This window comes from Equus quagga, chromosome 14 (assembly GCF_021613505.1).
Source record: "Equus quagga isolate Etosha38 chromosome 14, UCLA_HA_Equagga_1.0, whole genome shotgun sequence".
Classification (NCBI taxonomy): domain Eukaryota; kingdom Metazoa; phylum Chordata; class Mammalia; order Perissodactyla; family Equidae; genus Equus; species Equus quagga.
This window is the reverse complement of record NC_060280.1, coordinates 61,604,119-61,628,908: the sequence shown is the minus strand read 5'-3', so window position 1 is coordinate 61,628,908 and position 24,790 is coordinate 61,604,119. Positions and strand designations below refer to the sequence as shown.

At 44.8% G+C, this 24,790-nt stretch overlaps 1 protein-coding gene across 15 annotated transcripts in view; it reads right to left on the bottom strand.

Moving 5' to 3' along the window:
* The window catches only part of NCAM1 (neural cell adhesion molecule 1), a 302,954-nt gene that overhangs the window by 45,083 nt on the left and 233,081 nt on the right, over positions 1–24,790 (bottom strand). For 8 of the 15 annotated variants that reach the window (XM_046638569.1, XM_046638570.1, XM_046638572.1 and 5 more), the window contains exons 2-9: positions 22,566–22,640; positions 20,634–20,852; positions 19,428–19,571; positions 18,905–19,042; positions 17,646–17,763; positions 17,035–17,201; positions 10,190–10,332; positions 3,763–3,792 (exon numbers count right to left, since the gene is read on the bottom strand). In XM_046638569.1, the coding sequence (XP_046494525.1) occupies positions 3,763–3,792; positions 10,190–10,332; positions 17,035–17,201; positions 17,646–17,763; positions 18,905–19,042; positions 19,428–19,571; positions 20,634–20,852; positions 22,566–22,640 (1,034 nt within the window). The remainder of the gene's footprint in view (positions 1–3,762; positions 3,793–10,189; positions 10,333–17,034; positions 17,202–17,645; positions 17,764–18,904; positions 19,043–19,427; positions 19,572–20,633; positions 20,853–22,565; positions 22,641–24,790) is intronic. The other 7 variants (XM_046638571.1, XM_046638582.1, XM_046638575.1 and 4 more) reach the window with 1 other exon arrangement.

Sequence of the window (24,790 nt, the reverse complement as noted above, 5' to 3'; positions counted from 1 at the left end):
CTCCTTCCGGCAGTCTGCTCCTCTGCCAGTTCCACGGTGCCTGCACATGTAATGGGAAATCCGAATGTACTCAAATATAAGAAATTATACAAGAAAAGTGTATTTCTGCAGATGCCTCACTTTCCTGGATGCTTCCTTCAAAAAAAAAGTCCAAGAACTGAGAGTTCAGGAGCTGTTGAGCTGGGAGGCGCCCTCCAGGGACAGTGGTATCGACTCACAGGCAGATCTGGGATCCTTGACACCACAGTCACCACCATTTTCTAGCCCTTGATACTACGAGTGGCTTCCTGAGTGTCTAGAATTACAGGGATCGGTCAAGAAGGGAATAAACACATGATCCCTAAGCAATGGGAACTGAAATATTTCCAAGGGGTTTCCCCCCTTGACACTCTAAGTAAAATGATTGATGGCCTAGGAAAAGTCTGAGCATGTGGCCCCAGTTCAGAGCCTTAAGAAAGTTGGTAATCCGAAGAAGGAGTCTTGGTTCTGGTAGGCTGGGCCACACTCTTATCTCTAGCATATGATACTCTGTAGAGACGAACAAGTGAGTGCTCTGCATTTGGCATCTGTCATCCCATGGGGCTGGGCCTTTAAAGAGTGAAAGAACACTCGGCTTCAGCTTCTTTTGATCTGCTGGTTTGGAAGCCTGAAATGTATAATTGCAGTGTCACACAGCAGCCAGGATGGGAAGCCCAAAAGTAGGCACCACTGGCCTTGAGTGCAGTCTCAGCAGATCTATCACAAGAAGTCCCTTTTGCTGTCCTTGATAGATCTAATCCACTTAAGCTCCATCACATTTCACTTCTGGAAGCTAGAACATAAGTGCTCGCAAGGAGGCAGAATGGTCAAGCACAGTCATCACTGCCTGCTGCTGCTGGGAGGGCCACTCCTCTCTGAGAGGAATGCCCGGATGCCTGTGGTTCTCAGCTCCCATTTGACCTGTAAATCTGTGAGGCTGATGGGTCAAGAAGTTCCAACCCAGGAGATGCTACACCTTAATGAGAGATGACAACATACAGGTGTGGAGGACTCCGTCAGAAAGCCTTAAGACATCCAGTTTGTTAAAGAAACTAGAGCCTGGGACTCCTTTGCTCATGGGCTGACAGGGTTGTGCTGGTACATCCCAGGGGCGATTCTCATGTGCCGTACAAAATCTTTACCCATCAGTCTAAACTAGTGGCATTGAGAGTGTGAAGCCATCCCTGCAATTATCTCTAAACGGCTGACCTGCCCTGCTTGTCACTCCTATTTGCCCAAAACACAGCAGGACAAAGGCAGAGGGGGTTCAAGTCCACACCTAGCCTTTCTGGTTATCTCAGTGAGAACACAGGTTCTGCTGACAGTGACACCAGCCAGTGACTGAACTATTGTGATTCTTTGTCACACGGACAGGACTTGTCCTGGGGCCACCACGCACAAACATGGAAAACTGACCAGAATCTTTGGGAAGTCAAGAGAATATTTCTGTAAGGAAGAGATATTGCAGCAAAAGAAGCGAAGAAAGTCATGTAGGTAAGAGGAGAACATTAACAGATAACAACAAAGTGGGGCATGAGCAGTCTTGACTCAGAATAATCTAGAAAATGGTTGAAGAGAAGCTCAAGAAATGGTTGCATTGACAGCACACTTTTTTTTTTCCTTCTGTCTAGTCTCTTTTTCTAAATTTCTCTATGTGGAAATTTTTCTCATTTAATGATGCCAACAGACCAGTAGGCAGCCCTCTGTAGAGAATTCTTGTTTTGCAGTGGCTCATGACAGGACTGATGACCGGATTATGCGCCAGATGCCTGGTTCTCCCTCTGAGGGACAAAGATACACTCCAGTGTGACCAGACTATGTCTCTCTGAAATGCTTTATTCTGGCACCAGGACAAGTGCCACCTACAAACCATCTAGACCCAAAGTCATGTGGATGGTCCAGGCTCATGGAGGAAGCAGATAAACTCTGGGCAAGAAGGCAAAGATCATTATGGCAAGAAGACCCCATTTTGCAAAATAGCATGGAGGGAAATTATGATTATTCTTCTCATCAAAACATTTTTGTCTCCTTTCTTCCAGACCAAGTACTAAGGCTTTTCAGAGCTTACAAAGTAAAATTAGCCATAACCCAAGTCTTCTTTTGAGCTCCTCTGGACTCATGGTCTTCATCTCTGAATGAGACAAGTAGGAGGGAATGGAACTTCTGAGCCCCAGGGGTGGCACTCACTTGAAAGTCAATTATGTCCAGAGTGAGCTACTCAAGATTTAAGGATACTTCTGGAAAATGGAGTGAGGAGTCTGCTTTCCTGGGAGTAAACCTATTACTTCTGCTTATAATAACAATTCTCTTAACATCTCCTTAATACTCCTAATAAATCTTACCCTCTCCTCTAGCCAGGTCTAAATCACAATGACAGGGGGAAGATGTACAAGGCCAAGCAGAATGAGATGTGTAGCTGCTCAGGGGTGGCTGATAATTAACCTTCGTTCCCTCCCTCCCCCAAGCCCAGTGGGTCCGTGACTTTGGGGCAGTAGGACACCAGCCTGTGATGGCAGTAAGCGATTCCTGTGCCCTAGGAGGAAAACATTTCAGCAAGGATGTGCACTGAACTCCAGTCCCATGACATGGAGGAAGGTAGGACCCAAAGAGAGCTTATAATGAACTAGATTTGACGACAGCAGTGTTTTCATGTGGAGAAACTAATGTCAGTGCTTGGGGACAGGCAGTCAACTTTTAAATGTTAAACAGCGTTAAATATTTATAGCTATGACCTGAACACATGACTTATGTGTGCTGAAGAATTATAATTTCTAAGACTAAGAGGATAAATTTACCTAATTAAAATACAGTCTATAGGACTGTCATATTCTGCATTTATGGTATCACATAATATCAAAGTTCCATCTGGAGAAGAGACAAAACCCACTTCTTTAAAAAGTATTTATAGATCAGATCCTTGAAGCTCATCTAAGGCATTCTGTTTTTTATTTCACTCTCTGTCAATCACACACATCAGGTAACAAATGGCAGGCATGATCATAAGTAGGGTCTTGGTGTAGGAACAAAAATCTAAAGATTAATATTTAGCTTCAGTTTTCAAGCTAAGTCCCACATTACCTAAACTGAAGAAAGCAGTCTGAGAAATTTCAAAGGTTAATTGCTACTGACTTAAAAAAAACCAGAACCATTTGTGCCAAATCATTTTAATCTCATAAATTTAATGCTCTATAAAAGTAACATAGATATGTTTAGCAATTTGGGAAAACCAACGAGAGATGTCATCTGCATTGCTTCAAGATGAAATGTGATGTGAAAATTTGCCAAGGCCAATCATTATAAAATAAGCGAGCAACAAGATGAGTTGAGCTGGAAAGAAAAGGTCTGAGTGGGTTTTTAGATCACTAACACTGTGACTTTATGATCCAAAGCCACATCAACCAGGGGAGAGTCAAAAAATTGCATCATTTCCAAATGTCTGGCCTGGGAATTGGGGCAATTTATTGCTAGAAGTATAATTACCTGGATGTGATTTTACCAGCACCAGCAAGAGAATAAGATCCAGTTTTAAGAAATAATAAAGATTTGTTCATCCACTCCCAACACAGCTTGCTTGCTCATCCTAAAATGACACTATTACTAAGTAATGTCTACCACTATTGACCTATTCTGTATTCTAACTAAATTACTAATTAGTTTAGCATGTCTGGTTATTAAAGCGTAAGGGTGAGTTAAACTGTAATGCTTTCAAAACTAGAGACTGGCTAGTGGTCAGGTAAGCTATACCTCTTGCTTCTCGGGTCGAGTCCACGAAGCCTGGAGAGAACAAGATATAAAACACAACAAGAAAGCAGTAAAATTTTACAACATGTTGCTTTAGAGAATTGATGTATCACACTGCATTCCGTGCACATGCAGCTTCTTTTTAATTCAGAACTTTTTCCAAGGCCCACTTTCAATGGTGTGTTTATTACCCAATTTAATTCAGGACTTAGCTCACATTCAGCTTTTCCCCCCTTATGCACATTATGATGTACAATTTAAAGGTAAAAGCTTTCCTAATCTTTGGTGGACATATGTATGGATACCAGCTGACATATTAGACTGCTCCTCTCCCAAAACATCTTGAATATTCCTCGTAGTATTAGGTGACACTACTAATTCTAATCACATAATCTAGAGATACTTATAGAGTAGGTTTCCTCCTTTGGATTTTATTAGATGGCTTATCACAAATATACTAATGCCATTTTGTGCTCATGCATTTTATAACTGCATGCATCCTATTCAAAATCAAATTTTTATTTTAAAAAAAGGAACAAAGAAAGGAGCAGAGAGGCACATTAGGAATGAGAAGCACGAAGTCCTTCAGATTATGAGTCAGGAAGTTTTGAGGATACCAAATTGTGAGTGTTGTGGTAGGGCCCCGGTCATTCTCAAAGGCAGAGGATGTGCAGACGGCATGCGGACTCAAGCGTGCACCCTCGTCATCAAATGCGGCATTCACAAAGGAGTGAGCCAACTCAGGAACACAGAGGTTTGGGAATTTTCCTACCCACATCTAGATTTTTTATTTATCTGGCACTGGGGAATCTATTTTGCTTACAGTTTTTCTGTTTTCATACCGGGAGTCAAAAACATCCTACCTGCATTGTTCTTTTATGAGATGGCATGGCTGCCTGATTGTTCCTGACGTTCAGATGGAAAAAGGATAGAAAAAATGCCAGAGACACAGCAATGCAATCCCGGGAATGCAAATGAGTTAGCAAACATTTAGTAAGAATCCACTAAATGCAAGTAGCTTTTGTGGGAAATGAAGATGGAAATGGTGGATGATGTCACATGATGATGAAAAGAAGAAGAAAGTGAGAACAGAGGAACATGCACAGACAAAAGTAACAGTGGGCCAATGTGTCAAAGTGGTTCCCAGTTCCAAATCACTTAGAAGCTTGTCTGTCACATGCCAGGGCTGCATGAATCAAGATATTTTGTTTTAGGGGCTATATCATATGGAGTTGTTTGTTTTTCAGATAGGATTCTTCTTCTGTCTCTCCCAAATCATTATGGTTTTGTGGCTTTTAGAATAAGTAGTTGCTAGTAACACGATGTTTCTAGTAGCCTGACCTCCTGCCTGCGCTCGGTGGAATGATAGGATGTGCTTTGACCCTGACAATTTGGTGAGGGTGTGTGGCCTACTTTAAGACAACCTGACGTGCAATTATACACGCATAAAATAAATTAGGATATAATTAGTACCGCTCCAAAGATTGTTAGTGCCAGGTTCTTTTAATAGCCCCATGTTTTATTATCTTACGTAAGTCTGCAGGAATATGTACATAAACTAAAGGGAAGCATCTAGATACTAACCGTAGAGCATTCCTTGTTAGACTTTTGCCCACATCCTGGATAAGCCAGACCCTTGATTGCTAATGCAGGCATCTTTTCCAACGTTTAAAAGCAGGCACCTGGTTTGTATTGAATGAGGAATTCTTCCAGGTGACAAAAAGCTCCAGTTTTCAGAGAATCTGTCTTAATTGTGGGATACTCTGTCAGCTCAAGATTGAAGGCTCATGAAATGCATTTCATTTTTTCTATCTCTTTTGGTCTCAACACTTCACCCCTCTCCTTTTCCTTAGACGTTAAGGCTTCATGTGCTTTCCTTTACCAGTCATTTCAAAGGCACAGTGATGTTCAAATAAGCATACAATAGATTCATTCTGCCAGCGAGAGAGTATGCAAATCACCATCCAGGGGTCTCACTCAGTATGTAAATGGTCCCAGGAATTTAGCACTGCTCACTCAAATACCTGGCAATATGTAAAACGAGTCTGGGTAAGACGAGTAATGAAATGATATGGATGCACAAACCATCTTTGCAAAGTCTGCAATGACCTCCATAAACATTGATCAAACTGACCCATTATGACATTCAGTTTTTTTTTGGTCCACATAATAGTGACCACTAAGAAATGCATTAACTTTCAGACAGATGGTCTACGCTAATGACTTCAATGATTCAAACTTAGCCTAGCTATTATCAGTTGTTGATGGAAACCAACTCACCTAGCTGACGCTTAACAGATTGATAAAAATCAGTCTCAAACGAGGGACTGGACTGAACCTAGAGACATGATCAAAGATAGGGGGTGACATCCAGGCTCACTGCACTGGTTTTTGTTTGTTTGTTTTCTTTTACTTTTAATGAAGAAGAGCATCAATATTCCATTAGAAAGTCATTAATATGTGTCTATGATTGAAAGCCTTTTCTCCCTTCTTTTCTTTCTTTCTTTTTTTTCTCTGAGGAAGATTCGCCCTCAGCTAACATCTGTTGCAAATCCTCCTCTTTTTGATTAAAGAAGACCGGCTCTTAGCTAACATCTGTGCCAATCTTCCCCTATTTTGTATGTAGGACACCACCACAGCGTGGCCACTGATGATTGGTGTGGGTCCGTGCCCGGGAACCCATGAACCCATGTCGCTGAAGCAGAATGCACTGAGCTTAACCACTATGCCACCAGGCCAGCCCCTCTCTTCTTTTCTTAAGAAGGTTAATACTTGACTCAACTAAGCAGTGAAGCACAAGACAAAGCTGCTTTCATTAGCTTATATTGTAACTAACTTCATTAAAGAAATCACTGAGCCTTCCATGAAAGTCATCAAAATCATGACAGGGCATCTGGCATTAGGTGCTCTGTCTTCTGAGCCAGTGTCCCAGAGGGAAGCCTTGGTGGCATTCTAAGGGCTCTGTACTTGACTTTGTCCCAGTCAACATTTTTACCAGGGACTTGGACAAAGATATTTCACATAAGTGTTCATATACGTTTGGAAGCAATAGCAAATATAAACGTTAGATGACAGTTGCATAGGAAAGGCTACTAATTTGCCTGCCCTTTGGCCTTGTGCTTAGGCTGGGGTCACCGCTGACTGCTAGACCTCATTACTTTTAATATACGTAAATAAAATAGGGGGGGCATGTAGGTTGAAATGCTCTGGACCCACAGACCTCTAAGGACAGTTCTGATGAAAGTCAGTCTTGACTGGTTGGAAAGACAGTTGCTTTCAAGCCAGGGGGTATTTGTCCATGTGGCATTTTTTATAATCACGATGATTAGAGGTGGCTACTGGCATTTAGGGGGAAGGAGAATAGTGGTGCTAAATATCTTGCAATGTACAGGATGCTTCCAGTGTGACCCCAAAGAGAAAGACTGGGTTGCAACAAACAAAATCCAAGTTTTAACAGAAATAAATATAAAATTCTGCATGATTGGTTAAGCAATCAATTGCATAAAGAATAGGATAGGGGCTATGTGGCTTAAATGCAGTTCATGTGGAAAAGACCTGAGCATTTTAGTTGACCACAAGCGCAATATGAGGCCACAGAATGAGGAAGCTGCTGAAGGGCTGATGTAACTTTAACTGCAGGATAATGTCCAGATCAAGGGAGCAATTACCGCAGGGAAGTCTGCATTAGTTTCACTGGGCACCACAAAATTTTAGGGCAGCACTAGTGAACTAAAGCTATCTAGTACAGGACAACTAGGTAAGGGGTGTGGGAACCATGATATAGGAGAAACAGGGAAAACAACTGGGTGTGTGAAAGGGAAGAAGAGTAGACTGACAAAAGGAAAATCACGTAGGATTCGAAATTATTTAGTGGCTCTCCTACAAAGGACAGAGTGGCAGAGATGGGAAGACAGAGAAGTGAAAGGGGCGGGGAAACAGATCTCCCTGACTGTCAGCATTGGCCAAGGCCCTGCTGAGGACTGACACTATCACCCTTCAGGGAGGGGCAGAGTGACTTTCTAGTTGATGTGCTTGAAATGGGTGACAGACGGGGCCAGGTAATCTCAAAGGGAGCCTTCCTTCCAACCTTCTAGGATTCTGGCATTTTATGAGATCAAATTCTCAGGAGGCCACTTTGCCTTAGCAGATAGATACAACTGTCTATCCTTATCTGCTTAGCGTATCATCCTGATTTCAAAAAGAAAACTGTTTTCTTCCACTGCCACAATTCAGCGACTCTGATCCCTAATTCTATATAATGCAACTTCAGGTGGAGGAGAACACGAGGCGCGGCTGACAAAGTAAAGGGGAAATTTATTATCTGGAGTCCGCCCCACCCACGAATAGCCCCCTTTGTTTTCTGAGTTATTAGCTATCCACTGTATAAGATGGACATCATGCCTCTTTGATGTCAATATTTAATTCATGAAAATGGCAATTTTTCTATACAGGGTTTCATTTTGGCAAATATGTTAATCTGGTGTCACATCACCGGCTGATTTGGAGGACTTGTTCTAACATTGATTCACTCATGTTCCAGTCACGTCACTTCAAGTGACGTGAAGGCCGTCCACAGTAAAAGGAACCACAACACAACCTTGTGGCTGGGCTTAAATAAGTATCTCCAATTGAGACAAATGGTCTACACTGATACCTGCATTATACAAAAAGCGAGTCAGTCCTACTTGGCTTGAGACAGTCTCCACTGGAGACCTTCGGTCTCAATATTTAGTAAATATGAGTGTGTATTAGTGCCTGGTTATTTGATCTCATTCTGCAAAAGCGAACTCACAGATACAAGCCAGAAGTGCCAACCCATTAAAGGACCTGAGGCAGGCACAAATCTTAATAACCCTTCTAGTCTAGCTTGGTTGTTGAGCTATTCCTAGAAAAGATATAGAATTTAAAAGCATCATTCACCTGGGATAGATATTATTTCTGTCCTTTGCTGTAGGTCATAGATATACACTGGGCCATTCTGGACAAATCTACTCTCAAGCATGATGTGGAAACATCTGTCAAGCAGCAGCCCTGTGGTTTAAGCCCTGAAATGTACATTCAATCCAAGTAGCACACACAATGGGAGCTGAAATCTGAGCTGAGGGTTTAATCCCAATGTTGATAAAGTATCCAAGTCAACACCACATTTCTTAATCCAGTTGGTTTTCACAATATCAAACAGCATATGCAAGTTTCAAAAATACTTAGCAGTTCCTCAGTTGGTCTTTCATTAAGTTGAATTCAACTCAGGAGGTAAAACTTGCAAAAAAATAATGGGCTTTTTGGAAGAGCAATTTCTGTTCCTTTTGTTTGACTTTTCTTTCCTATTAGTGGGACAGAAATCAGTTCCTCAAATGCAGATCCCAAATTGGGTTCTGGTATTTCACACTATCCCTTTTTGGCTTCATTTGAGTTTACCCTCTCTATGGATTTTCTTTAGGCAGGCAGAAGAGTGAAGATCCATCATTTTTGACATTCTGGTCAATAAACGATCCATTATAAATGTTCTTTAAGGCTAAGGCCATTACTCCTGAATAGGTGACAAAGCTTTGGCCAACTAAAATGAGGCCCATCACTACAGGATACACGAGATGAAATTGGAGAAGTGCCACAAGAGAACCAGTTAAGTTGCTTTAAAACCAAACTGCTTCCTCCTCCTGCTTTTGGCCCACTTAAGAGCAAAGGGCTGCCTGGTGTGGGGTCACCTCAATTTTTATATATTGTCAATAATAAAGATGGCTTTCCGGTGCCCTATAAATCAATGTGCTTTAAAGCTAAATCTTCCCAGTCATTTTAATTCGCCAGGAAGGTTGCTAGAATGTTCTTAAACTCTCAGTGGACATACTGTAGAATTCAGTGTAATCATCATCATATCGAAACTGCTAATTATTTTTGCCTTTAGAACAAAATGATACCCAAATGTGACTGAGAATACAGGCAGACACAAAGGCAACCAAGCTTTTGTGCATATAGTGCATGTATAGCATGAGTATACAAAACACAGGAAAAGAATTAATAGGGTCGTTCTGATCCCTACTATTTCCGGGAGACACTTTCTTGGGTGCTCCTGAGATGATGATAATATCTCCTGGTGCACCAGGATCTTGGCTTCTCCCTTGTTCCTCACAGCTTCATAACCCTGGGTTTGAAAATCACCATCTCCTTCCTCCCCAGAACGTCTAACTTGACCATGCCCATTAACATCACACCCCTGCAAATCTATGCAAGGAATTGTGCCCCTTCCATTGCCAGGGGATGCTGACCAGGCTACATCCAGGAAGGCTAGGGGAGAGAGGCCATAGGACCAGGCTGTGGCCTATGGTGACCACATCCCATGTTCTGGCTCACCAAAGAGAACCGGGCATGATACAGACTCAATTCGCTTTGAGTCTGCGTTCCATTGCCCTGAAACTCTTGGGCGACATTATACCTTTTCTGCGCTGCTGATGTTTCGGGTGGAAGTTCTCCAGGTGATAGAGGGAATGGGGTCTCCCGAGGCTTCGCAGGTAAGAGTGACTTGTTCCTCCAGTTCCATAGCCGTCTGGTTCTCTACATACGTGATTTTGGGTTTTGCTGAAAAGGCAAAATATTTCTATGAGTTTATCTGATTTTTTTTAGCTTTCTTGGTTTATATTATAACATGCACCCATTTAACAAAGGTTATCTACTTACTAAGTAAGTATAAGGCCTACTCTAGGTGTTGTATGAGATAAAGAGCTGAACCCCAAGGAGCTTACAATGGAGCAGGCATATGAAAACATCTAAGTGATGGTAATAAAAACAACATCCTATATAATAAAAGTGCTAAGGGCAGTGGATGCAGGAGGCACCGAGCAGAGGATGAGCACTCCTCTGGCTGGAGTCTTCATGAGGAGACAGCTTTTGGGCTGGGCCATGAGGTTTTCGGTAGGAGGAACTTTAGGTTGGAGATGGAGTTATTCCAAGTGCAGAAACTTTTGAATAAAAGCAAAGAAGCAAGAACATGTGAGGAGAGGGTTGGGGAGAGAGCAGCGTGGCACAAGTTGCGTGTTTGTGCATCAGAGCAGAGGGAAACAATGCTGGACCAGGCACAGAGAGCCCTGACCGCCTGGTTAAAGTGCTTGCTTCAATTCTATACTGTGGCTGGTGGAGCCCCACCGACCGCGCTGGATCAGAGGAATGAAACGATCATTTGTATTTCAAGAAGGTTAATCCGGGAAAAATTCAAGATGACGAAGCATGGAGAAAACCTTGAGGTGGGAAAACCAATTTGGAAGCTCTGGCAATGTCCCAGATGTGGTGTGATACAGTCCTGAATGAGGTGGTTGGGGGTGGGGTGAACAGAAAGGAAAGGGCAGCTGAGAGAGAGAAGCTAAAGGAAGGTTTTATAGGATGTGGCAAGTGAACGGAGGGCAAGTAGGGATGGCAAGAATCAAAAGAAGGAATGAGAAGGGGTGCAGATGATTCTGAGATTCTTAATGACTAGAAGAGTTGTGTTAGCATGAACTCAAGTAAGGAAATGCGGTGAGTAACTCTCTGGGGGCTTGGGGTGGGCTGGGACCGGGAAGGGATGAGTGGAGATGAGTTCATTTTCCAAATGTTTTAGGTAATGTAAGAAAACACGAGCGTTCAAAAGCTGAGTTAAATGTTAAAACATTAGAGAAAATTGAATTTTCCCAATTTAAAACAATTATACTCTGAAATTGCCAAACCTTCCAGAGAAGAGAAAAGATAATGCTGCACAAATGTAACTTATTTCACTAATAGAGAAAAAGGCCAGGCTAGATAAACAAACAAAAAAATAAATAAATCAGAATTATAGATAATTTGTGAAAGAATTGCATTTCTTTTGTATTCAAAGTCATACAGTAATGCCCAGTGGGCTCATAATCTACTGACTGTAGACATCCTCCAAGTTGGGGCCCTTGATTCTTTAATAAACAGAAAACAATGATAGGGCTGTGCACTTTCTGTAGCAAGTATCTGCTTCTATATAAAATTACCCAAATAGTTCAAAGATTCTCCTAAAGTTAATCTGTCCTAACAGCCTGCTGAGCAAATCCTTTTTTTGGCAGCTAGCACATGGGCACATCTCAATCCACTCTGGCCACACGATCATGAATTTGAATTGATGAAGTCCGCATGCCCATTGGAAGGCTTTGTTCCTCTCTTGATAAACAGGAGGAGGTCACAGCTCCCACTGGATGGAGGAAGTGCTCTTGAACGGGACGTTTTAGAGAGGTAAAATAAAAGTTGAATTTCTATACTGTTAAAATCATAGATTGAAAAGTAGAAAAAAAAAATCAGCCAAACAACTGAATTCACTAAACTGAACAGCTGTCTTGGGGTCTGGAGGCAATCATAGGAAGGCTGAATTTCTGGCCTCCTGAAATCTAGTCAGATGTTCTAATCTAGACAGCGAGTGCTGACCTTCTCCTGACCCACAGCACTTTGTCCCTGCAGTGAGAGGTTAACAGAAGACAGACAAGGGACAGTTAACATCTGTTAATATTTGGTCTTGGTGGCTCCATTTCCCAGATGGTGACAAAGGGTGCATTGTGCAAGCCTTTAGAAAAAGGCAAACTATATTCTTATTAAAAACATTATTAACAATGGCTAATTTTGTATGGTCTCCAGAAGGCTGTGGAAGGAAGGCAGGCTTCTCACTGATGACTTAACCTCTCTGCACTCCAGAAGCAAGGCTATTGTCAGAACTAACTGAAGGCTTAGAGGACGGCCTTGGAAATTGGATAGCGATATAATTTATGGTCCAAATCAGGGCACTCTTGAGAGTGAAAAGGGATGCTCTGAATAATTACCCTGGGACAATGGGCATCATGGGACAAACAGGGACAGATGCAAGGTCAATTCCCTCTGCAAACCAGCATGTAGAGGAAGCTGTCCAGGTTTTATCTGCAGATGGTACTTGCACCATCTTAATTAGCCTGTGTTGTGGGCCCCTGACTTTGGATCCCTGTTCTAGTCTCCACTGCCACTATGGGACTTAATGTCTCAGATTGCTCCATCGTGTCTCTCCCTATGTACTACCCTGTGAGCACAGCCATCCTAGTGAGTTTTCCAAGCACGCCTGTTCTCCTCTTTGGTACGTCCATGGTGCTGCACCCCGCCACTTACAGCCAGCCTTGTCTACTCTCACCCCAATCCAGGCTCCTGCAACCCTGGCCCAAGGAGGGCTCTGGAGCCCTGCTTCCCTGGACTGAGAGGTTGGACACGACCAGGTGCACCTTCCTTCAGGCCCCCATTTGTCCTCTGCTGTAACTCGCAAGGGCTGCTGTGGTCCTAAGGGGTCAGCTAAACAAAGCTTCTGCCCATTGGTGAACTTGCCTCAGCCCACAGCAGCATGAGACCTCACGAGCATTATAGAGCATAATAAGCATCTGTGGAGACAAAAATACTTCTTCAGAAGGGCCCATGGGGAGCAACGGAAATTCACTCCCAAATTTAAAGGAAGACAGGATGCAAGTACTTAGTCAAAAGAGATTCTAGCAGATAACTAGGGCAATGCATGCCAGAATGTGTCCCTTTCTTAGGAAAAAATGATGTCAGTTAGGTACAACTATAGCAGTCTCTAATTTAGATATGTCCCTTTCTTACTAATTGCCATCTCCCTTTTTTTCCTCCAAAGATTGGCACCTGAGCTAACAACTGTGGCCACTCTTCTTTCTTTTTTTTTTCCTGCTTTTTCTCCCCAAGTCCCCCAAGTATATAATTGTATATTTTAGTTGTGGGTCCTTCTAGCTGTGGCATGTGGGGTGCCACCTCAGCGTGGCCTGACTAGCGGTGCCACGTCTGCACCCAGGATCCAAACCAGCGAAACCGTGGGCTGCAGAAGAGGAGGATGCGAACTCAACCACTTGGCCACGGGGCCGGCCCCCTGCCATCCCTTCTTGAAGCCACAGGAGTTTGGAGCGCTTCCTCACTATCTAAGCTACAGGTTTCTTTCCCCCTATACCTCACTGCTACAGACTGCTGGGGAACCTGCCGCATTTCTCACCCTAGTGCTGGTGTCTAGTGGCAAGTCAGAAGGGGAAGGAGAGGGAGAGAAAGGGCGGAAGAAAGATGAAGCCTTAACTAGCAAGCCCCTCCTCACCTGGTTCTCTGGCCCTCATATCCATGTCTTAAACCAATGGGGGAGGCAGGCCAGAAAGAGGAGGAGAGAAAAGAGGTCAAGAAGGTGAAATGGAGAGGGGAAGGAGACCGTATATGGGGTGCCAGGCTACTTCGAGGAGGCTGTGTGAACTCTCCTTGGGATGCTACAGAGGAAGATTCTCATTCTGGATGGGGGCTGGATTAGACATGGTCCCTGTGAGTCTAGGATTTTCTTACCTGTCTCTGCAGGAGTCTGCCCACCCCTCCTCTTTTCTCTCCTGGCTGTCTAACGTACAGTCTCCCAGTGGCAGTCTTGGGAAAGAAACTGTGGTAATAGAGTGTGAGTGTGTGTGTGTGTGTGATGCAGGAGTGGATACATGCAAGGGAGGAGGTCAGAAGACAAATCCTTGCCACCATTCCTGCATCCTGCTTTCCCTGCCTTGTCAGCTCCTCCCCTGGACCTCACCCATTCTCTTCACTTTAGCATAGCCCCACACGTCTCCTGACTCACTATCCACACCTCCTGCCTGGGGCAGCCATCACCACTAGAGAGGCTTGGAAGAGAAGGCGAGATCTGTTTTTGACCAGCTAAGTTAGAACTGAGTGTACTTCCACAGAGGAACCAAGTCATCCATGGTGCTAAAGGTCGAGCACACAAATTTCAGAGTATTACTAGTCACTCCATATGTAATTCAGATATAGGATGTGTTCAATTGGGTTTCATGGAGTAGTAACTACCATTGCTAGCTCAGGGAATAGACTTAAAAGCCAACAGCCTGGGTTTGAATCCTGGCTCCTTGGGTGGGGCACTCAACTCTGTGCCCATTTTCCTCATTTATAAAATAAGGATAATGAAATCTACCTCATAGGGTTGTGCTGAGAATTAAAAGAGCTAACTGATAGATATCATTTCACACAGTGCTTGGCACATTTTAAGCGCTCACTTCAGGCTGGCCATCATTATTATTACTTTATGGAGCTAATATCTAAAAGAATTTCCTGAGACAAGCGATGATTACACATTTCTAGGCTCGTCTCCCTGCCATATACCTATGCTTCATTCCCATAAAACTAACTGCTATTCACTCATTTATTCAAATACTAGTGCCTATGATATGCCAGGCGCTGTTGTAGGAGCTGGGGGGACATGTGTGAGTAGAACAGACACAAGTCCCCGTCCACAAGGAGCTCACATTTAGCACAACATGGGCTCTTCCTGTGTCTGTCCCTGTGCATGTGCGGCCTGAAATGCTCACCCACCCTTCTCCATCTGGGAAACTCCTACTTGTGAAACAGCACATGGTTTGTGAACACTTATCTAACTTCTGAGCCACAGGACCAGAGGTCTTCTTTTCCTATAAAGCACTGTGCATACTGCTATTATGAAGTTATTATAATGGGTTGTCATTAAACATTTCAGTGTTGGTCATCTACATTAGCCTGTGAACCCACTGATGAGAAGAGAGTACAAGTTATTCATCTTTGTAAACTTGACAATGGCTGAGCCCATAGCAGGCACTCAAACATTGCTGACTTGACACTATCTATTATAACTCATATGCTTATATGTTTATCTCCCTCTTTGTGCTTCTTAGGGTCAATGGACCATCTCCTACTCATCTCTGTAGCCCCTTGGTCCAGCAACAATGGTGCTCGAGAAATATTTGTTAAATGAAGGAATACATTAACAAACGCATCTGTCTTTCTCTATAATATGGAAAAACTTAAAATCAGAGAGATTGGGGAAGACCAGTCTGAATTAGAGAAAAGACTGTCAAGAATATTTCCCAAGAAGGTTAGCTTTCACTCTCAAGTATATACAATTAATTTGAACCAAACTGATAACCTGTTTCTAAATCCAATAGTCATTAATGAATAAATAGGATCTGTCTGTGATTAGCAGGTCCAATTGCACACAAAAGCTTGCTTTTCAAAGGTCTGTGTTTACAAACATAGATCACTTCTCCTGATCAGGCTCAACAAGCAGGTCCCGAGCAGGTTCCCCAGGCCCACTGTAACCACCTGAGAGCTGCACGCACCACAGCTGCCCCTCCGGCCTCTGTCCTCCAGTAGCCCTGTCAACGGTGTACCAGCTTATCTGTGTTTTTTAAAATGAGCAGAGAGAGTTGAAATCCACTAGGTTAAACATTTCTCCACCATAATTTCTTTTTCCAAGGTCAGATCAAAATGCATTTCAGTTCTAAATGAATGGAAGTTAACTGAGTTTATCAAGATGAAGTGAGTAGAGATGTGGGGGCTCTTTTCAGGACCTCTATATCACTGTTTCATGCAAGCCAGGGAAAGAAGCAATGGGAGACAGAGACAGCCAGCCAGTGTGTCACTAATATTTACCAAGGGCCTATTATGAGTCTGGTGTTGTTTAAAGAGCCAGAGATAAAACAATGTATCACTCGGCCAGTACTCTGCCATCTTGGAGTTTACATACTTAGTGAAGGAGGAAGGCAAACAACCCCCCAAACCAATGTGTAAATGAGATCGGTGCAGCTCCTGATGAGTGCAATGAAGAAGATGCAGTAAGATGAATGCAAGAGATTAGTGGAGGTGGATGGGGGTGGTAGTGGTGATAAGGGAGCTGCATTAGCCAGGCAGTGAAGGAAGGATTCATTGAGAAGGCGAGTTGCGTTGAGATCTGAATGATGGATGAGAAGGCAGCTCGGAGTGGATCTGGGGGAATAATATTCTAAGCAGAGGAAACAGTAAGTACAACGTCCCTGAGATAGGGAACAAGCTTGGAATGTGTGAGGGACAGAAAGAAGGTCTGAGGGGTTGGCGAGCTTTGAACGTGGAGGAAAAATGAGGTTGTAAAGGAAGGCAGGTGCTAGCTCAGGTTTGGTCTTGTGGGCCATGGTAGGGAGTCTGGATTTTATTCTGGTTGCAATAGGAAGCCATTTAAAAGAGGAGTGATTTAGGTCATTCTGGCTACTGTAAGTAGCAGAGGCTAAAGGGGACCAATGAGGAGGCAGAGCGATCGGCTAGGAGGCTGTCTCATTGACCAGGAGAGGAGGAAGATGGCTCAGACTAGGCCTTAGGTGGTGAAGACGGCAAGAAGTGGTTGCATTTGGGAAAGATTCCGAGGCAGAGCAGACAGGGCCCTGCTGTTGGAACGAGTGTGTAGGGTAAGAGGAATTGTGGCAGAACAGAGACCTTGACCCCCAGTGTCCTCACCAAAGACTTTGAGGTGGATGGACGCATCCTGCTCTCCAGCCTTGTTCTCGGCAATGCAGATGTACTCCGCCTCGTCATTCTTATCCACCCTCCTGATGGTGAGCTCCGAACTGTCGTCGCTGAATAGGTACTTCTCGTCTTCCTCATTCTCTATCTGTTCTCCATCCCTACAGGGTGCAGAAATGAAAGGCACCATGATTTTGACCACAGAGGTAAGATGTTTATTTTTAATTTGTTTCTGTAAAATGCAGACTGAGCCCATGGGAAAGCCTCAGTCTTCATAGAAAGTGAAGAGCCAAGCTGTGCTTCCACATACAGAAGACCTCTGATTCCTCTACCCGAACCTCTGACTCTGTCCACAGGCTCTAAACCACACCCACAAAACTTCCAAAGAGGGCCTCCACTGCCACGACCTTGGTTCTGCCCCACAAACTGAAAATGAAGGAATTCAATGCACAAGGCAAGAGAACCTCAGAAAAGAATCCATTGTGCACCAGAGTTGATATTCCCCAGCAGGCCATACCCTTTCCATTGAAATGCCAACATGGAGCAGGCCCGATGATGTCCCCTTCTCTGCTAGTTAGTGACAAAAGGCACGAACAGTTTCTTACTTTGTCCAGCTCATGGTGGGCTCTGGGAAGCCTTCAGCATCGCATACCAGGGTGACGGACTGGCCAAGGTTGGCGGTGGCATTCACTATGCTCTGCCTGGCCTGGACGGTGGGTGGCACTGAGGGAAAGAAGGACAGTCAGGGGTGGTTGTGAAAACTTGAAAGAACCCAGTGGCCTAGAGAACAGGCACTTCTAGGGGACCCCAGGTCAGAGGGTCACGGTCTGGGAGTCAAAAGTCCTGAGCAACTGCAGAGTTAGTGTAAGGGATCTAAATGGAGGTGTATACTAAATAATTACTGTACACTGACTAAATAATTCACACACAAACATGCATTAGTGTTTTTCAACAATACATAACATTGTTATATGTATAACAATATATAACAATAATGTTTTTCAATAGCACAGCTTTGAAGCTATATTAATACATTTTATTCATTCTAAAATGGTATTCAATTTATAGTAGCTATTTATCATTGTATATTTTCTCAATGAACGCATACTAAACTTACAACTACCATAGTTGGTGGAAGTTGACGTTCAAAGGGGCTCTTGATACTGTAAAAAGTTGAAAACTCCCACTCACGGTGGTTAAATGGTTAATACCAATTTGAAATGTACTAGCTCACCAAAGAGTGACATTTCTCTGGAACTGTCATAAACAGTCCTGTGCACAAAATGTTTTTACCAAAGGAATGAGAGGGGGAGAGTTTGGCAAAAAATATGTATCAATTGCCAAACAATTCAACCATGATTTACTTATTTTCTTAGTACTGACATTATAATTTCCTGTAAACAGCTTGTAAATGTCAGATCGATTCCACGAGTGTGTTTATTTGACACTGCAAATTAAGATTAATAAGCCCATGGACCATGATTCTGACTATTCTGAGGCCTGAATTGATTATAATATTTTCTTTGAACATTGAACCAGGGGACTAACTTCACAATTACGGTAACATCAAGGACAATGAAGGATGAATAAGAATTTATTGGTAAGCACGGGGACAGTTTCTAGTGCTGCAAGACAATGAAGGACATTCCAGAACTTCCCCCAGAGTTGAGGGAGACCCAAAATGCAACTATATTTAAAACAAACAAACAAGCCAGAGCCCACAGAGGGTCTTGGGGATTCAGGTGAGATGGATGAGTGCGTCAGGACAGGATATATTCTATAGAGCAAAGAGAAAATTACAGAGAATGTTTTTGGGGACCCAAGTTGTAGCAACAGAGAGAGCAGGAAGAACGAATCGCCTCACCATTCACAATGACCTGAATGTCCTTGAAGTTGATCTCCCCCCGTGCCAGGATCCTGCCCTCACAGCGGTAAGTGCCTTCATCTGTTTTCTTGATGCCCCGGATCTGCAGGTAGTTGTTGGACAGGACTATGAATCGGACTAGAAGAGACAAGAGGCAGGTTCATCCAAGGATCAGTCAGACAACTCTGGAATCTGCAGGCAGGTGGCTGAGCCCTTCCTTTTTCCTAGCTTCAGTCTTACGGGGTGGGGATTTAAGCTGAAATAGAAAATGTGTCCCTGGCTCTCACACAGAGCCAAGAGCAAAAGTCTATTGGAAATCTGTCTTTTTCTTTCGAGAGAAAGTCAAGCGACTGAATATACAAGTCATAGACATACACCCATTCAGGACCTGGGAATTGCATGTGGTTCTGGGACACTGGAACCTGAGTTTGGATGAGATGCCTGAGAGGCTGGCAGAGGTGGAAACCCTAGGGGACCTGGTGGCCCAGGGGAAAAGGCAGCTGCCAGGGAATTCGGGTCTCACCGTCTTTTTTCAGGATGACATCTCGGCCTTTGTGTTTCCAGATGATGGTTGGTGGGAGGGAGCTGACCACATCACACACGATTACGGCATCTTCCCCCTCCCTGAACTCCTGCGGGGTTGGTGCATTCTTGAACATGAGCTTCTCTGGAAAATGAGCAAGAGAAAAGTGAGGGAAAACAGCTGGTTCTCCTACAAAGATCCCTTTTCACTGGAGCCATGCTGCCTGGATTTGAGTTGAGGGCAATTCAATCCATATATACAGTGGTACAAAAGGGGGCCCCACCCAGTACTTGGCCAAAGATGCCAGGCGGAGCAGCTGGCACAAGTAAGAAAATATGTTGTTAATGTTTGGCAATCAATGTCTATTCACTGACTGCTAAATTTATCACACTTTGTGCAGAAAAGGGTCTATGAAGGGAAAGGAGTGTCTTTACCAAGGGTCCCTTGCTGTGTGGGATGGTGCCAGTGAAATCCAACACACGGGTGGGATGAATTGGTAGAATACCTATTCTACAATGAATATAGGAGTCATCAGTCCTTTCTTGTCTCCCACTCTGTCTGGTACCCCAACCCCAACTTTCCTACAGCAGAGAGAATTTTGAAGAACAGAACAGAAGTAAAGCAGGCTTAATGGCAACAAATACTGTGGCAATCAATACCGTTCCATTAGCTGTCATCCACCATTACATTGGCCAATGAGACAGATGCAAGATAACAAGGTAATGAGATGCCACCTCCAGACTGGGTTTCAGTGGCAATGGGAACTGCCTGCTCTGAGTGGCACAGTGTTCAGATAATAATCCCTCACTCAACTGAGCCTTTGGGCTCCATTACCAGCAGGGGAGAGTGAAATAGTAAGGGAAAAGCTGAATTGTGTCACAGTCAGTCAACACTCAGGGAAGGGATAGGGGAACCCATAATAGCCCTGTGGGAGCTATGCAATTTCAACTTACAGATTGGTGGCCAGTGGGGAGGTAGCTGTGACCAGCATGAACTGGGGTTGTGAGTTCTGAGATGGACAAGGATCATTTAAGAATATACTGAAGCTCTCAGCTCAATTCGGAGAAGACTTAGGGAGAGGAAAGGAGAAAAGGGGCCCTGTCAAGCCCTCAGCCTGTCCTCTACTGCCATCCCACTCTGTCTGCCACCCGTATGTCTTCCTGGCCAGAGGAGAGGACAGAAAATGGAGAAGGAGAAGGCTCTTACGGAAGATCTTCACGTTGACTGTGGCCTCTGACTCACTGCCATCCTCGCCAGTGACCACACACTTGTAAATGCCGGCGTCGTCAATGTTGGCATTGTAGATGGTGAGAGTAGAAGAAAAGTCATCGTTCCACACCACTGAGATCCGCTGCTGGTTCGGGGTGAGCTTTTCTCCATTGGGGGAGAACCAGGAGATGTCTTTATCTTTGGCATCTCCTGCCACTAAAGAGGAAGAGATTGTTTTCAAAGAACTGAAGTTGAAAAAGACAAAGTCCCCTCCAGGTTGTCAGTGACTACTCAGGAAGAGCTACTGAACAAGAGATCATCAGACTTGATGATCAGAGAGGGATGACCATTTGCACTAGAACGTGACGCAGCCCCTATTGTGGCTTCTGTGTTTAATTGTTATATGTATAACACCACTTAGAGTACTAGGAGAGAACTCAAGGCCCACTTGTCTTGGCATTTCTAATAGTGGTTCTATCCTTAATGAGGGAAGAGAAGATATGCTTGTTGAAGCCAGGCACCAAGCTAGGAGTTTACAGTCTCACAGCCTGAGGGACAAAGGAGTTAGTGTATCTAGGACCTGTGCTCCAGGTCCTCGCTGATCTGAGCCAACTGAGCAGCTCGTTTTTGAGGGCTTAGATTATGGTCTCCTGAGCAGAAGATGAGACATCGGCTAGTCTAGGAGTGTGGATTCCACCCACTTTTATTCTAGCATCTGCCCGCACACACTGGCATGACTGTCATTTCAGCACCCCCTGCCTCAGACCGACAAATTCGTCTCCTTAAATGCCGTAAAGGAGATGCATCCTAGGACGGGCAGATGCTGCTGCTTAGCTGTCCCAGACACTGAGCTAGAACAGGCTGCAGGGCTCTTGGATCCGGCGGACGTGGCTTCGCCCTGCCTCTCTGCACGGCGCCCTTCCCTGGCCCACACCACCCAGCCCTGCACAGATGCTTAGTATGGAAATGAAGCAGTCTTCCTTTCAGGGCCCATCATGCTTTCATAAATATTGCTATTTGCAAGATGTGCTGTGGGCTCCACGGCTGCATCTCCAGATCATTTAAACTGTGGTAATGAAGGCAGAGCTGGAGGGAACACATCCAGCGACCACAAGCCACCTCATCCAACGCAAATCATAATAGCGTTTAAAGGCCCCTCCTTGCCAAAAGCGGCTTGCTAAATGTCACAGTTCACACCTAGCTCAGCTCTTTCCTGGTTCTTCCATGTTCCAAACCCCAGTCACGTCACATACAGGGAATCCAAAGTCTAATTTGAAGCCTTTTCCTCCACAGGACATTTCCTGATAATTACCCGAGCTGTGGAAATGGGGCATATTTTCTAAACAAAAAACAAGGACACTAGGTCCGACAAATCCCGGAGCTGTGGGGCTGGGGGAGAGGGGAAATGGGACAGAATATTGGTATTCACAACAGACCCTGAAAGCCCAGGATACCAGCAAAAGAGATATCAGCACTCAATTTTCTTGCAGGCAAGTTTTAGACCTTCTTGGACTTTCCTGCTCCGGGGGACTCTAAGAAATAAGCCTCACGTGGACCCACTGATGTATTATTTCTGAACCAGCACTGCTCTCCATCGTCATTTACAGAACTCTGGATGCACACAGAGTGGGGAATCTGGGGGCGATTCACTTTTCTTGGAGTTTTGCTGACTTGCCTAAGAAAGTCCCTAGAGCTCCTCCATCCCCCAGCGGAAGTCCAGATGATAGACTTCACTGTGTTGGGGCAGCCTGTGAGGGGAGAAGGAAGAGGGCCTGGGAGATTCCCTGGTCTCAGGTCACGCTATTGACCCTGAGGTTGGGCAACCGCAAGAATCCCAGGTGCCGTGTGATCGGCCCGCACACACAGCCCCACTGGCTTCTGCTCCGCTGGGTGGGTTTCCTGAAACGCAGTGGGACCCGGGGAACTCGCCTTGGCATAAGAAGAATTTGGACTCTCCAACGCTGATCTCCCCTTGGCTGGGAACAATATCCACCTGCAGAGAAACTGGAAAAGACAATGTCCAGTGTAAAGACGCGTTCGAAGTTTTGAGAATGAAACCCACAGCTTTCATTCAAAAGCGGAGTCCCTGCGCTCACTTGAAGAAAGGGAAGGGAGGAGGTTGTTTGGATTTTGAGAACTTGTCACCACCAAAGTACCCACGGTTGTGCAAGCCAAAGCCAGAGTGGACAAGGTGCAGACTATTCCTTGCGGAACTGCCACCCCCCTATCAGATAGTGTGAGGGCCCCTGGAAGATCTGGGGTGACCTCTGCCCTAAATGTTTCTGACCCGTTGAGAAGGTCCTGCCCGAAGCAGTCACACTTCTGGGATTCACGGAGATAGCAGCCCAACCAGTTACATTTGGATATCAACCTGAAGTGTGCCCATGGCTATGTTAAGAGGGAAGCCTGCCACTCCAGAACCCTGCACAGGGGTCTCCTGGCAATTCCCTCAAGCCACCATGCTTAATAAGGACGGAGAAGGACTCAATATGAAGATGCAAACTGATTTTGAAGAAGGGGATGCCAAATGCTCAATGCTCACCTCATCTCCTGACTTAGGACCAACACACCTCTTTCTGTAATGGGAGACAGCATCAAACATCCTCATCCCAATTAGTCAGACTCTTCTGAAATGCTGTAGTCCATGCCCTGAGGAACTCCCTGTGTCCCTTGGCTACTTGCACTGCATTTTTATTTGAATATCCACATGCTCTGTCATTCCATTCCACCGATAAGACAAAACACATTGCACCAGATTCACAGATTCCTGTATTCATTCAGTTCCTCATTTATCTGCTTGGAGTAGATAACTGTTTCTCATAAAAATACAGTTTTAGGGTAGAAAAAACAGCTTTTATTCATTTGGATTCAACTTCCTTCTGCCTCTGCTCTTCTAAGGTGAAGTAAATCTAAAAGCTAAAGGCTAACGGATGTTTGGTTCAATGCATGTAGCTTCTCAAAGCCGATAGGAAGGAGGGGCCTGCACAAAACAGGCTAGGTATAGAGCCTCAGAGCCCTTGCCCAGAACAGCCATTTTCTTTTCACAGTGGAACGAGGGAATGCTGGTTGCCATGGCGACTGACTTGCAGGCAGAGCTGCTGCAGGTCTCAGTCTGTGCTCATTTGATGAAGGGACCACAGTTGTGCTCAGTGGAACAGAGGGATCAAAGGGCCTGCTTGGGGCTGGGAAGGGGGAGCATGGGGGCAACCCAGTTATTGGGGGTGCAGCCTTCCTAACCACCCTACCAACAGACAAAGCAGATCATGGAAAAATCCAGCAGAGGCTGCAGAGAGAAACGGATGGCTGGGTGGAGACAGGAATGGAAAAGGGAAACAGTGAGAATTCGGGTGAGGAATCAGGCATGGGGGAGAGGCTGGGAGATGATGCTGACCACTCCACTGTGAGAATAAGAGGTGGGAACCCAGAGACTTCCAAATGCTGGTTTGGAAGAAATATTATAGTAGTCGAGGGGCAGCCAGGTTCTCCCTAATTCAATTTGCTGTTGAGTACACATTTGGGGCCCAGGACTGAATTCTTCCTGAGAGCAATGAAAGGTCTTCCCCTACCTTTTCTGAATTTCGCCTGTAGCACCAGAACCACAATGGAATATAACGCCGTGGGGGGCGGGGTGGGGGGGGGGCGGGGGGGGGGGCATGCATCCACTGTGTGAGTTGTGACTAGCCGAGGCTGAGTCTCCCCTCCCTCTCTCTCCTCCAGCTAAGTTAGGTGCCACTCAATTCTAAACTGAGGGAGTGGAAGGGGTCTCAACCACCACCATGTCCCTCCTCCTCATTTTTCTTATGAGAAAAGAGAGGTAAAGTGACTTCCCCAAGGTCACTTCTAGCTAGCGCCAACATGGCCCCAAGAGCCCAAGCCACCTAGCTCCCAGGTAAGTGTTCTTTTCATTTTTCATTGCTGCCTCTGCGAGTAGAGGCTAAAATGTTTGCATTCAGTCTAACAGACAATCTGGCCTACCTGAGGAACAACCGTCAGATTCATCATCCCCTAACAGGACAGAGCAAGCCCGGAGCTGATAAGGCCCCATAGGATTTTGGGGAGCACAAGGCCTTACAGAGAGGGCTACAGGCCAGTGCCATCCATCCTAAGGCCAACCAGGATCTTTTCTATCCCTTTCTGTGGCGCACATTCTGCGA